Raw genomic sequence first — 12,766 nt, forward strand, 5'->3', positions numbered from 1 at the left:
TTGGCCGCTACGAAAATTGGCTTCAAAGTCCGGCGCACATCCTGGGGGCCTGGTATGCACAGGGCAGACTAACAGCACTATAAATTATATTAACAAAATGACAATAAGTCATTTAATCTGGTAAATTACAGGATTTTCTTTAGGTAATGATGTCATAAAATATAATGAGATATTTGAAGCTTGACAGACAGACAGACAGACAGACAGACAGTTAGATACTTTCTCAGTACACTGAAACTTTGCGTAAAAATGTTTCTGTCCAATCTTTGGATTTCACAGACTCAACTTTGTTTCCAACAAACTCAATCTAAGGAGTCTAAATTTTTTTTGACTGCCACTTAAGATGACGACAGATGGAGTCAAATTTAAAATACAACACTTTCATTCAAGTTTTTTATTCACACAGAAAACTGAGTGTGTGCAAGTACACTGATGTTTTGCCACGTCTCAGTGCACCTCTCACACATCACTGAAGTTAAAGTACAGCATGCGTCACCGGCAAATTCTTACTTTGAACAAAGATGGAAGCATGACACACTCACAACTAAAGCACAGCCTGCCCAAGGACGGAGTGCTTCTTGGTAACGTTTAAACAAATGAGTCAGCAAAATTTTGAATGTTTAGGTCAGCGACTTCAAGTCTCCTTCATTACGCCAAATATAAAACACTCCAGCTGGATGAATAAAAACAGAACAAATCATTATTACTCAGGAGTTTCGTTTACTGACAGAGCAGATCAGATGTTTCTGCTCCCATAAAACAAGAATCATTTTTCTTGCTCGTAGGTAGCTGGACCCCAGCTGCTGAAGATGGTCACACTGAGTCACTCGATTCCAATGAACCATATTATTCCAGCGTGTAAGAAGCCATCATGACTGTTGAGTCCTCATGTCAAGAACTTCCTCATTGATTTAGATCACTTTCAAAATGGTTTTCCAGCTTGATTTCTTCTCTTTTCTATTGTTGTTTAAAGACACACTAATCTATCGCCTGGACAGAAAACCCTGATCACACCAACTGAAGCAGGATTTATGCTACCGTCCAGGGAAGGTTTCTTGCCCCTGATCCCAATGTGAGTCATTTAATATTGGGTGTCTGCCGATACAGTCCTGATCAGATACACTTCAACTACATTAAAGTTATCAAAATAAATTCAATGTCTATGCTTGACAACTAAACAGCACAGTAACTTAACACAGTGGCACAGAAACCCCACAGCTAACTGTGGGTGTGACTGCAGAGCCACGCAGAGACACCACCACACAAGTGTAAATGCTCACAACAGCGTAGGCCTCATGCATGGGCTATACATCAGCCTTAGTGAGGAACGAAGGACTGCTGTAGGAAAAAGCAAACAGCTGCAGGTGGCTATTACAGTTTGGCAGAACTTTGAATAATCAACACACGGGATGAGGCCAAGCAACACCTCACCACCTTGTTGTTCTTTGAGCCTAATTACGTAAACATTATCAGCTGACTCGTGTGAGAGACTTCAGAGGAAGACGAACTGACCTCTGTGTCCAGGAGCTGATGTAGCCCAGCACTCGCAGGGCATGTTCCTTCTTCAGCTGGAAGCCTCCTTCACTGCCGTCTGCATCCGATACTGAGGAGAAGCAAGAGAACATACCTGTTAGAGAACAGCTAGATACATCTCAGGAACGAAACAGAAAAATAATATCTTACTTTAACATTTTACTCTCTACGCACCAGCTGACAAAACTCCCCCAGTCACCTGCAGGCTGGTTTTAGGGGCCGTGCACATCGCCTTCTTTTTGTGCACCCTCAAATCCATTGTTTCCAATGTAGAATTGAAGGCACACTTAAACACCAGAGTGACACCAGAGCGACACACATACCTTCCCGAGTGCCTGTTTTTCAGGGCGCAACAGCTGCACTCAGGATTTCATGTTATTTGGCTATGATCGTTGCTTGTTATGGTTGCTTCAGACGCAACCTGTGCCCATGCCCTTGAAAGTTACTGACCAATAATGGTTTATCCCAGATATTCAAGTATCAGCTTACAGTATGTTGAGACAATCAAAAAAAAAAAAAAGTATAGTAACGTTTATATGCTACATATTTAGAAAAATTTGACCCTTATCTACTTTAAATTCAAAGGAACGTTTCGGCTTTATTTGTGCTTTTACTTTAATTTGTCATAATTTAATATCCATTGAAGATTAAGATTTACAGCCATCCTATAATTACTTCGACTGTTAACTTCAGCAACAAAATGTATTGTTTAACTGTACATCCCTCTGCAGTCTCCCACAAACTGTCTAAGTTGCCCTTAATCGCAATAAATCAATTTCTGTTGCAAGTTACGAGTGTGTGCAGGAGTTCGTCTGCAAACGGTGTCCTACTCACACCTGTTTTGAATTAGATGTGCCAAGTATTCTTTTAACTGTACATCCTGCCTCAGTGCAGCACAGTATCCATGCCCCAAGTGTTTAATATCCAGATTTGTGAGATGATAAAGGGGTACTCCAGCGATTTAGTTTTGCACCTCACCCTTAAAGTATGGAGGCTCCCAAGAGAGACTTTTATTAAAATATACATAAAGAATGGTCATAATCAAAGAGGACAGAGGACAAGATATCCTGACTTAACCTCCACAAACACTAGATCCCACAATTTCCCATAATACCACATGGAAAATGTGCAAACTTCCCGCCCAGAGTTTGTAACACTGGCTTTCTATTATCTGCAAAAGTCTGCACACCTGCATGGAAGCAATAACTAGAAACTGGTATGAAAAGGAACACATTTTAAACAACTGGCACAGTAACAAATATATATATACACACTGTACGTATGGGATGGAAAAACTGACTGATTTTCCCTAAGGAATTAGGGGGAAACCTTTCCCAGAAATTTGGAGAAATTGTTCACCTCTACTGCAAACGCTGAGGACGCTGTCATAATCTGGATCTGAATAAACCAAAGGGACACTACGGACACAGGATCAAAATGTGCACCCAACTCAGTTCTCATTATTTGTTATTTTCTCTCTTTCAAAAATGTACTAAAACTCAATAAACATGTTTACTTTAACATATTGATACTGGCCTCGAAGGCCTTTATCAGACAGGCTACAGTTTGAAGGCTCCCTACAACAAAGACATTAAATATTGGCACCAGTATTCAGCAGCTCCAGTCTAAAGTTACTGTTGCTGTATTGGCCTTCAAAGATCCACATCAGTCACACCCAGTTCAGAGGAATCAAGTGTCTCCACTGAATCGCTGACCTAAATTTGACAGCAAAGAGAGAACACACACACAAAAAAAAACAGCGACAATAGTTTCAATCGGCCGTCTTAGCTGTGCAAGCAGTACGCTTTTCTGAACTGAACCAAAACACTTTCAGCTCTACAAGTGAACAGAGGCTCCTCTGAGGCTTCAATGCCCAGGAGGAAGTTCACTCTCTGAGGTATCTGCCCGACAGATTTGACAGTCTTCCTGCAGCCGTGCTGAGTGGGGTTGCAGCCGTTTTAGGGTGTCCCTTGATTTAAAAGTTGACGGTAATCATAGTGCACATTTGCTTATCTACGATATTGGAAAAAATGCAACTGTACGGAGAATATCCCTTTTATTTTAGTTATTTTCTAAAGGCGAGACTTTTTAAACATACTTCCATTAACAAAATTAGTAAATTAAAGTAATAAAACATTTGTTAAACCAAAATTAACCCTTCTGTTCTCATTCCTTTAAGAATCAATCTGACTGATAATAGTATAAATTCTGCAATACCATGATATCATGAAATGGGGATATCTTCCGAGGCGGTTATCGCACCGTGGAAATTTCATACCGTTGCAACCCAAGATGATGATGGTGATGATGATGTCTGCGAATGGGCACGCCAGGTGCCAACATTAAACCCAGTTTATGGCTGCAGCTCACCGTGGATATGAATACAAAGAGGGGGAGGACACCTGCACAGTGTTATCACACTCCTCAGCTCAGCAGCATCTGTAGCGTTCAGACAGACTGGAGGCGTTTAAACATGAACGTTCCAGCTGTGACACTCTAAGTACAGTTTAGCTAAAATGTGCTTTTGAAAGCCAACAGAGGAGAAAGATCTGAAGCCCGCGGAATGACAACATCTGTCAGAAAGGCACTCTTTGATAGAGATCTGTGTGCCACTGAGCCTGTGATGTTGGGCATTTGTCTTTTAATTTCTGTCTTATCTCCATTTCTGAAGAATTTCAGGTGGAAGAGAGGCTTTGTAACATTTCAATGAAACACTGCAACTGGATTTTGTAATTTCATTGTCTGGATTGAAGGGTAGTGTAGAAGCACAGTAGGGATTTATGGCACAACTTCACCTGTTTCCACTGTGCGTGAAGAAGGGAAAAACTCCAAAATATGTGATACAAAAAACAACTTCATCATCAGACTAACACGTATTATCCTCTGGTTTGAAGGGATTCAGTATTCTGCTTCAAGAGATACAATAATTTTTAAACGAACAATCAGTATTTGGATGATAAATGGCTGAATCACTGAAGCTGTCAATCCAAAGATTAAAGGTCCAGCGTGTAGAATTTTAAGGGATATACTGTCAGGAATGCAATAAAATATAATAAGTATGTTTTCTTTAGTGTAAATTTACATAAAAATACATAACTGTTGTGTTTCCATTACCTTAGAATGAGCTGTTTATGTATAGGGAGCGGGTCCTTGTCAATATAGACTGCCATGTTTCACCACCACATTTCTACAGTAGCCCAGAATGGAAAAACCAAACACTGGCTCTAGATAGAGCCCTTCACGTTTTTGCGTCAACCACCACTGTAAGCAACACGAGCGTCAGAAAAACACAGATTTTTTTTAGCGTGAAGCTGCTTTACTTGGTGTTTTTACAGGTTTAATCCCTGGGTCTGTCTGTTTTGGAGAGGAAGAGAACTCTGTGGTTAATTCAGCTCCCGGCAGAAACCTCCTGAACGTCTGGATCTTAAGTTATCATATAAAAACGCTGAGCACATATTAGCAGGTGCTGGAATAGCAGCCTGTCTCTGACATGCAAAACAACCTTGGAAAAACACATTTTTTTTAAAAATGAAACTGCTTTATTCTGTGTTTTTACATGTTTAAATCACCAGGACCATTTGTTTTAGAGAGGAGAAGACTTCTGCGGTTAATTCGGCTCCCAGTAAAAACCTCCTGAACGTTTGGATCAGAAATAAGGCGAGCACAAAAAAAGCAGGTGCTGGGCGCGCAGCTTGTCTGCGATGTGCCAAACAGCGTTGGATGAACACTGATTTGTAACGTGAAACTGTTTTATTCAGTGTTTTTACTGGTTTAAATCACCTAGTCTGTTTGTTTTGGAGAGGAGGATAATTCAGCCTCCAGTTAAAACCTCCTGAACAATGAACACTTAAAAAATTCTAACCGGGATAAGTTTGAGCTGGTTGCAATCTGCAATCCTCACCACTAGATGCCACTAAATCCCCCTAGATCTTACCAACTCAACCTTTAAAGCAAAGAAGCTGAAAAACAGCTACTTTAAATTAAAAGTATGTTAAAAAAATACTTAATAAAATACTCAAATCAGAGGCAACATAAGCCCTACGCCCCCTAAACGTTAACTGTACATCCAAAGTGAAATTCTACGTAATTGAGAGAATAATTTTACACCCAATTTAAATTTAATTTCTGTCTCCAGCTCATGACCATGTGAATTCCAAATGAAGTATGAAAACGATGAGGGACACGCGTTATGACTACATTTCCTTCTGCATGTTGTAGTTTTGCTCAGCACTGGATTATACGTTGTTGGTCACGTTGTAACCTCAATGTGAATGAGGCCTAATTTACCTACTTTAAGTAAAAGTTCACTAAAAACAACAATGATGCCATTATTACTTCTTATGGCCCTTTTTCACTGAGGACATTTTCCCCTGTTATAGTAGGAAAGGGCATCATAGGTGTCGTGAGTAACATTAACAATGGCTCTGTTGTGTCCCTGTGAGCCAGCATGAAAAATACCAGGACCCTGAAAGTGACGCAGCTAAATGGAATTCAGCCATCATTAATATTGTTATTTACACCCGTGTTTTCCTGCTGTGACACGTCAAAATGTCTTCAGCAAATGTTTATAAATTGGGACTTCAAAGTCCACTCTTTATTGTTGAAGTTGCATCATCCTGCGATTATATTTTAGCAGTTTAAGTTTGTGTGTGTGGTTTAAGAGTCTTAAGGCTGAATTTATATGATGCACTTTCCTACCCTTCCTACATGCCCACATTGCACAAACTGTTTTATACAATGATACCACAGTTTTCTACAGGCTGAATTTCATTTAGAAAATGTCAGAAAATAATGCAAATGTCCATCACAACTTCCCTAGCACCCAAGGTGACATCTTCAGATAGTTTGTTTTGTCTGACAGTCCAACACCCAAAGATATTCACACATGAAACAGAGAAGAAACAAACCCTTGCATTTTTGGAAACCGCATGGCTCAGCCCTGTGTCAGGAAACACAGCTCCCTGTTGTAAAAGGGGATTCTGCCTTTTACATACGCACACAAACACATGCTGCTGCAGCAAATCTGAGGTCACAGGTCACCCACAGACAGAACACATGGACCTGCCAGTCTTGTAGACAGAGCTGTCACAGCTGACAGCACCCCGCTGTGGAGCCCCCCCTCCAACCCACCACAACACTAGTTTATATCAGCAGAGTTGGAAAGGCCCAACGGGCCTCGTACTGCCACAAAAATACAACCAGTTTTCACTGCTGGACTCATGAAAAGCACACGAGCTGCAGATTTTCTGTCATGTTATGTGAGTCAGACTCCAGCCAAACTACAGCGAGGTAAAATTGTGTGTGCAGTGGTGTGTCAGCACACAGCAACCTTTAACTTTCATACAACTTGAAGCCCAAATCACATCAAAACCTCAAACAGAGAAGTAAACAAACACAATCTATTCATAGTGTCATCTCGTTGCCAACCACTGGAAATGTTTTGTAGATTGTTTTTACATTGTGAGTACAGCTGGGTATTGAACCAAAACACCTTTGATACCAACTTAATGTATACGTAGCACTGATTATTAAATGCTGTCGAATCCTCTCCAGTCCTGAATGGTAGCACTGAATCCCTGGTCAGATTTCAAATCTAAATTTCTACTAGTTTTAAGCTGTATTTTATTTAGACACAGTTTTCATGTGGCTGCTTGTGTTTAGACAAAATTAAACATTTGAAAACTTTGGGTTTTTATGGGTTTTGCAGAAAGAAAAACAAGATTACATTTCTCAAAGTAAAACGCTGAAAACAAAGTATTGTTTCTGTACTGAGAGTCATGTATTGTACTGGCACTGGTAATGAAAATTCTCAAATGATACCCAGCTCTAATTTAAAGGTGCAACATACATTTTGTCCATCTAACTTTACACAATGCAAGAGGACTAAAATGTTCCACACAATGACCTCTGACATGTAAGAACGCAGGTGAAAAATAATTTAAAGCTACTGTTTGACTTCCTGTCACTGTGCAACACAATGCAGCACATGCTTTGTGATGGGCATCAACGAGACATCCTGATCTGGGGTTTCCCAAAAATATACACAGATATTTTGCACATCCATATTATAACAAAGACCTCTACACAAAACACACAACCAAAACCAAATCTGGCACATGAACAGCATAGCTACAGATCATACAATAGTCGAACATTGAATACCAGAAGGTGGAATATTTTGATAAACGACAACTGTTAACATACAGAACTGGAAGCAGGCGACACGTCTCAGACAAAAGCACTGGGAAGATTCTCCTATGAGATTAACTGCTCATTAACATCTCCTATAAGACAGATGGACGTTGGACATTGTACATCTGGTCTAAGCCTCTCACTTGTGAAGGGAATTCTTAAATCCTCCAGCATACAATGATATTTTGGACAATAGTTTGCCTCAAACTGTTTGTATTTGGCTCTTTCCTGCTTCAACACAACAATGTCTCCATACACAAAGCCAGCTCCATAAAGACTGGGTTTTTCCCAGTTTGGTGTGGAAGAACTTGACTGAGCCCTGACCTCAACTCCATCGCACACCTTCAGGACGAACGGGAACTTCAACTGCAAGCCAGGCCTCATCACCCTACATCAGCGCCCGACTTCACTAATAACCTATTCAGACCAGCACGGCTGCCCGCCTTTGGTGACCTGCCGTCTCCATTAAGAATGGAAAATTAATGATATTGACCTTTAAATGTCATTTGATGGACTCCCTAACAAGAGGGAGACAAAAGGAGAAACAGCCAAACTGAGAGCGTGCAGGCGTGGGCAAGACAGACTTTACTTTTATTTTGCATGAATGCAATTCTGTTGACTTGTACGGTTTCTGAACGACAACCAGATATGGCTGAAGACCCAGCAACATGGCAGTTGGAGCATGCATTGCTTGTATGAAAGGGTTATAATACTCTTGTTGCAGAATGGGAGGAAAATCCCTGCAGCCAACTCCTAAAAAAAAAATCTAATGAAAAGTTTCCCAGAAGACAGAAGGCTGTGATAGCATCAGTGTGATACCCATGGTTTTGAAAATGATATGTTCAGCAAGTGTCACACACGTCTGTAATAGCTGGGTGTCCACATACTTCCAGCCATATAATGTACAATGAAAATGGCATTCCTTTCCCAAAACAGGTGGCCACAACCCACGCACAATTTAATATTTGTACGCACACACTCCCAAAGGGCTTATCTTCTAATTCACACCAACAACTCAAAAAGAAATCAGCTGGAGTTCCTTTATAAGTTTGAGTAAGTGAGGCCATGCTACAGTCAGGTGCATGACTGTCTATTAAAGTGGATTCCTACAGAGCCTGCAGGAGGAGCTTTCCGTTCTCAGTCACACAAGCTCATGACACACACAATAGGCTGGACACACACACGGGAAAACGACAAATAAACCGTCAATCGCAGCATTGTAACAGCTTTACAAACAGTGTTATAACACAGACAGGCTTTGTCCAGTGTCTTGCAGACAGCCCTGAAGTGCAGCAAGGCCCGGTTAGCACGCCTGGGCTAACTTGTAGCTATAACGGCAACCTTGTATTTACGTTTGCTGGCTTAAGTTGACGTTAGCCTTGCATGTGGAAATAAGACTTCAATGCAAGATTCATTTTACCACCAAAGCGAGCAAAGGAGTGAGGCCGCGGTGCACACGACATCGACCCGAAAAACATGCACAAGCTACCGAGGATTAACGATGAGCTGTGTGCCAAAATATGCGCCTCGTTGCAGCCATTAATTTTCTGGGCTAGCTTAGTTGCCGCTAGCTTACACTACATTCAAGAGACTCGCCAAAACCCACACAAGAAATATACATCATCATGTTCGTGTCAGCGATATGGACAGCGAGCGTGTTACTGACAGTCAGCAGGGCATTTTGAACTGTGATTGTGAACCATCTGCAAAACAATGGGGTGGCAGCGGAGTGGACAGCTAGCAGACTGACCTGACAAACACATCAAACAAAGTCAGGCTCGCTCGCTGTAGCTAAACTAAGCTAACTCTGCTAACTTCCAAAATCGGTGCAGGTCGGAGTTTCAGCACAATTTCGCAGCCTTAAAACCCGCTCCTGTGCACCGTGTTTGACAGTGCCAAAGTATTTTAAGTCATGGCTGTAATGTCACGTACAAAAACCGATCGAGCTGATAAGATTGTGAGTCGAGTTAGGCAGCTATTAGCTTGTGGGAGTTGTGTGGAGTGTTTGACAGACAGGCCCCCAAAAACTGATCTGCCAATTTGGATGTGGCATTCATATCAAAACCGACACCGTGTGACACGAAGACAAAACTGTCATTGACTGTGAAACACGCAGAAACACCGACATTACTTCCAGTTGTCCCACGGCTGCAAAGTCTGGACGGAAAAGACGAGCTAATCACAAAAACACACAAAGTTATATTTAGCTAGCCACCGAGCTAACACCAAGCTCCAGTGGACACCGATGCTAATATCAAGCAGCTAGTTCAGCGTGTAAATGAAATTATTTCTTTACTTACTTTCATTTAAAACCTCCACCAGCTCGGCGCAGTTTTCACACATTGTTCATGAAGAGGAAAACTGAGTCAAACCATTGCACTGGGAGCTGTTGTTGGCTGGCAGTTGGTTTTTGGGGTAAAAAAAAAAGGCCCAGTGGAGGGAGTGATTGGTGAAGGTTATCCCACTAAATGAAACCAGGGGGGACAACAAAGTGTAGAACGTGATTTGCATCCAAGCGAAGTTGATGTACACCAAAAGTTAAGAGGCACTGGAAGGTAGAAATCGAGTCAGTGTCCAATCTGAGCGTTACTTGAGAGAGTAGACACAGCAGCCATGATGAAAAAGGAGGGGGGGAATAGTTCGGGACTTTTCGTGTTGTCTCTTTAGCCTGTTCGGATTTTTTCGCAAGTCTCGCGATACCTTCCAAACGAAAGTGAGGTTTCAACCTTTTCTTTGGATCTCAAGGACGACTGCTCTGTCTGTGATGAATAATCAGTGTCATTAATATGTTTATAACACATTTGATAATGTATAACATAAATATATTACTTATTAATTTATTTATATATGTGAAACTACTTTATAATTCATTTCACAAAAAGCTATCAGAACACTTCATATCTGTATGTTTGTGTAATATTTTTGTCCAGCGTGATGCTCTTTTGTTTGTTCTATTTTACACTATCCCCTGTATATTGATTACTCATTATGTGCTTTTGTTGAATTAAATTTAAACTCTCAAGGGCAACTGCGGTGAAATATTAATTTTAGCAATTTTATTTATTCATTTACCTATTTCTTCATTTATTCAGTGTTTGTATTACATAAAATGTATATATTTTTATTTCCATTTATTTATTTACTTTTTGCTGTTGTTCAGTTTTAGTCATTTAACACCCAGCTATATAACGATTTTAATACTATCTTTAAATTATCTGACTCATACTTACAGCTACAACTTTACAGTCAAATTTTCATTACATTTTTTACTACATGTACCATGTCTACTTCACACATGTACAGTAAAAAAATACTCTTTTTTTAAAAAAAAAAAAGTTTTTGCATTATTATTATTATTATTAAAGTATTATATAGTTGTTGTTTGTTTGTTGCTAGTTGTCTTTGTCTTTTTTGCTCTAAGCTGGTGTAACGGTGAAAATAAAACTGCAGACAAAATAATCAACACGACTTTAAAGGAATTAATGCAAAATACTGAAATGAAAGAATGTTAATATTACATTGTAAATTTTAATCAGACAAAAATACATATTAGAATATTAATGTTTTCATGTTACATTTTAAGCTTTCATTTACATTTTCCCTGGTATAACATGTAAGTCTTTTTACAGTTTAAACAGTCAGGCGCGTTTCAAATAAACATAATTGATTAATTAATCCATGTCTACTACAAAATCATGTGATGAGGTTAATGTACTTGTTTTTTTTTTAACATATATATTCATGTCTTTTAGTTTTTCTTGTCTGTGCAGCAGAGGTGGAAGTACTCTAATATTTAAGGAAGTAAAAGCAGCAATGCCACAGTGCAGACATACTTAAGAGTACCAAAAGTAAAAGTATTTATTGTGCAAAATATAAATGTAAATATCAGGATTTTAATCACTGATAGATGGACGTGTAAGCATCACTAATGTTGCAGGTGGGAATCATTTTAATAACTTTATATACTGCTGAGTAGCTTCATTTGTAATATTACAACTAAATTTATTATTTGGTTTATCTTTTTTACAAATAATCTGAAAGTGCAAGACGACTAAAGTTATCAAACAAATGTAGTGAAGTAAAAAGTTCAGTATTTGCCTCTGAGGTGGAGTCAAAGTATAAAGAAGCAGAAATGCCAATACATGAGTAAAGCAGGCTACAAGTACCTAAAATTGTACTTGTGTCAATGTTCTTATTATTTTCCTCCACTGTTGTGCAGTGTACTTAAACTACATGCTTGTTATAAAGGGAGGGAAAAGAAATTATTTTGTCACCCTGCCTGTTTTCATTTCCTTTGATATAATAAATCATATCTTACACTAACTGAACAGGTACATCCCCCATTATTCAAAGACCTTTGATTAATTTCAGGCCCAGCCGTTCACATCACAGGGACAGGTGACTTTAAAGCTTCTTCTATAGTCAGACTCATGTGCCGAAACTTTCTCAGGACCCACTGTAGTTTTGTGTTTTTGTGTGTAGGCTAAAGAAAGCTCTTTCCCAAGATCAGAACCTGGTATAAACTTGCCAACGATCTTCTACAAACTTCAGACCCTTTTAATATCACAACTGGCAACTCACAGTGTTTCTTTGGGTCTCGATTAACAGAGCAGAGCTTTTTCTTGGAAAAGTCAACTGTCGCGTTGTTTGACCAGTGTCTGGAAAATCATCCCACGATGTCCGTCTGCGTACCACTGAACTGAGTGAAATGAACTTTGGATGCACAATGAAAGCTGTGCTGATGCTCTCATGGGACATTCAGGAGTTACTTTAATGAGCAGTAGCTTGTTTGATGTCACTCGTCACAAGGAGGAACTAATAATGACGACACTGTTCCATCAATTATTGTAATGCAGTTCAGGTAATAATGTAAATTATCTTCATCATTATGTGTCAAGCTACACAATTTTCCCCCTGGCAATTAATTTGCAGTAGAGGTAAGCATTTTCAGGGGTGCAGGGTGGCCCAGGGTCAGCCACGAGTGATGCACCTGGAGCAGTTTGGGGGTTTGGCGCATGCTCTGGGGCACTTCAGCAGTGCC

At 39.9% G+C, this 12,766-nt stretch overlaps 1 protein-coding gene across 2 annotated transcripts in view; it reads right to left on the minus strand.

The window, feature by feature from the left end:
- Nucleotides 1-10,351, minus strand: part of usp34 (ubiquitin specific peptidase 34) — a 75,393-nt gene extending 65,042 nt beyond the window's left edge. For both annotated transcript variants that reach the window (XM_049572470.1, XM_049572469.1), the window contains exons 1-2: nt 10,026-10,351; nt 1,513-1,603 (exon numbers count right to left, since the gene is read on the minus strand). In XM_049572470.1, coding sequence (XP_049428427.1) covers nt 1,513-1,603; nt 10,026-10,068 — 134 coding nt within the window. In that variant the 5' untranslated portion in view covers nt 10,069-10,351. The remainder of the gene's footprint in view (nt 1-1,512; nt 1,604-10,025) is intronic.
- Between the last annotated feature and the right edge of the window lie 2,415 nt (nt 10,352-12,766).

This window comes from Epinephelus fuscoguttatus, linkage group LG3, assembly GCF_011397635.1.
Source record: "Epinephelus fuscoguttatus linkage group LG3, E.fuscoguttatus.final_Chr_v1".
Lineage (NCBI taxonomy): Eukaryota > Metazoa > Chordata > Actinopteri > Perciformes > Serranidae > Epinephelus > Epinephelus fuscoguttatus.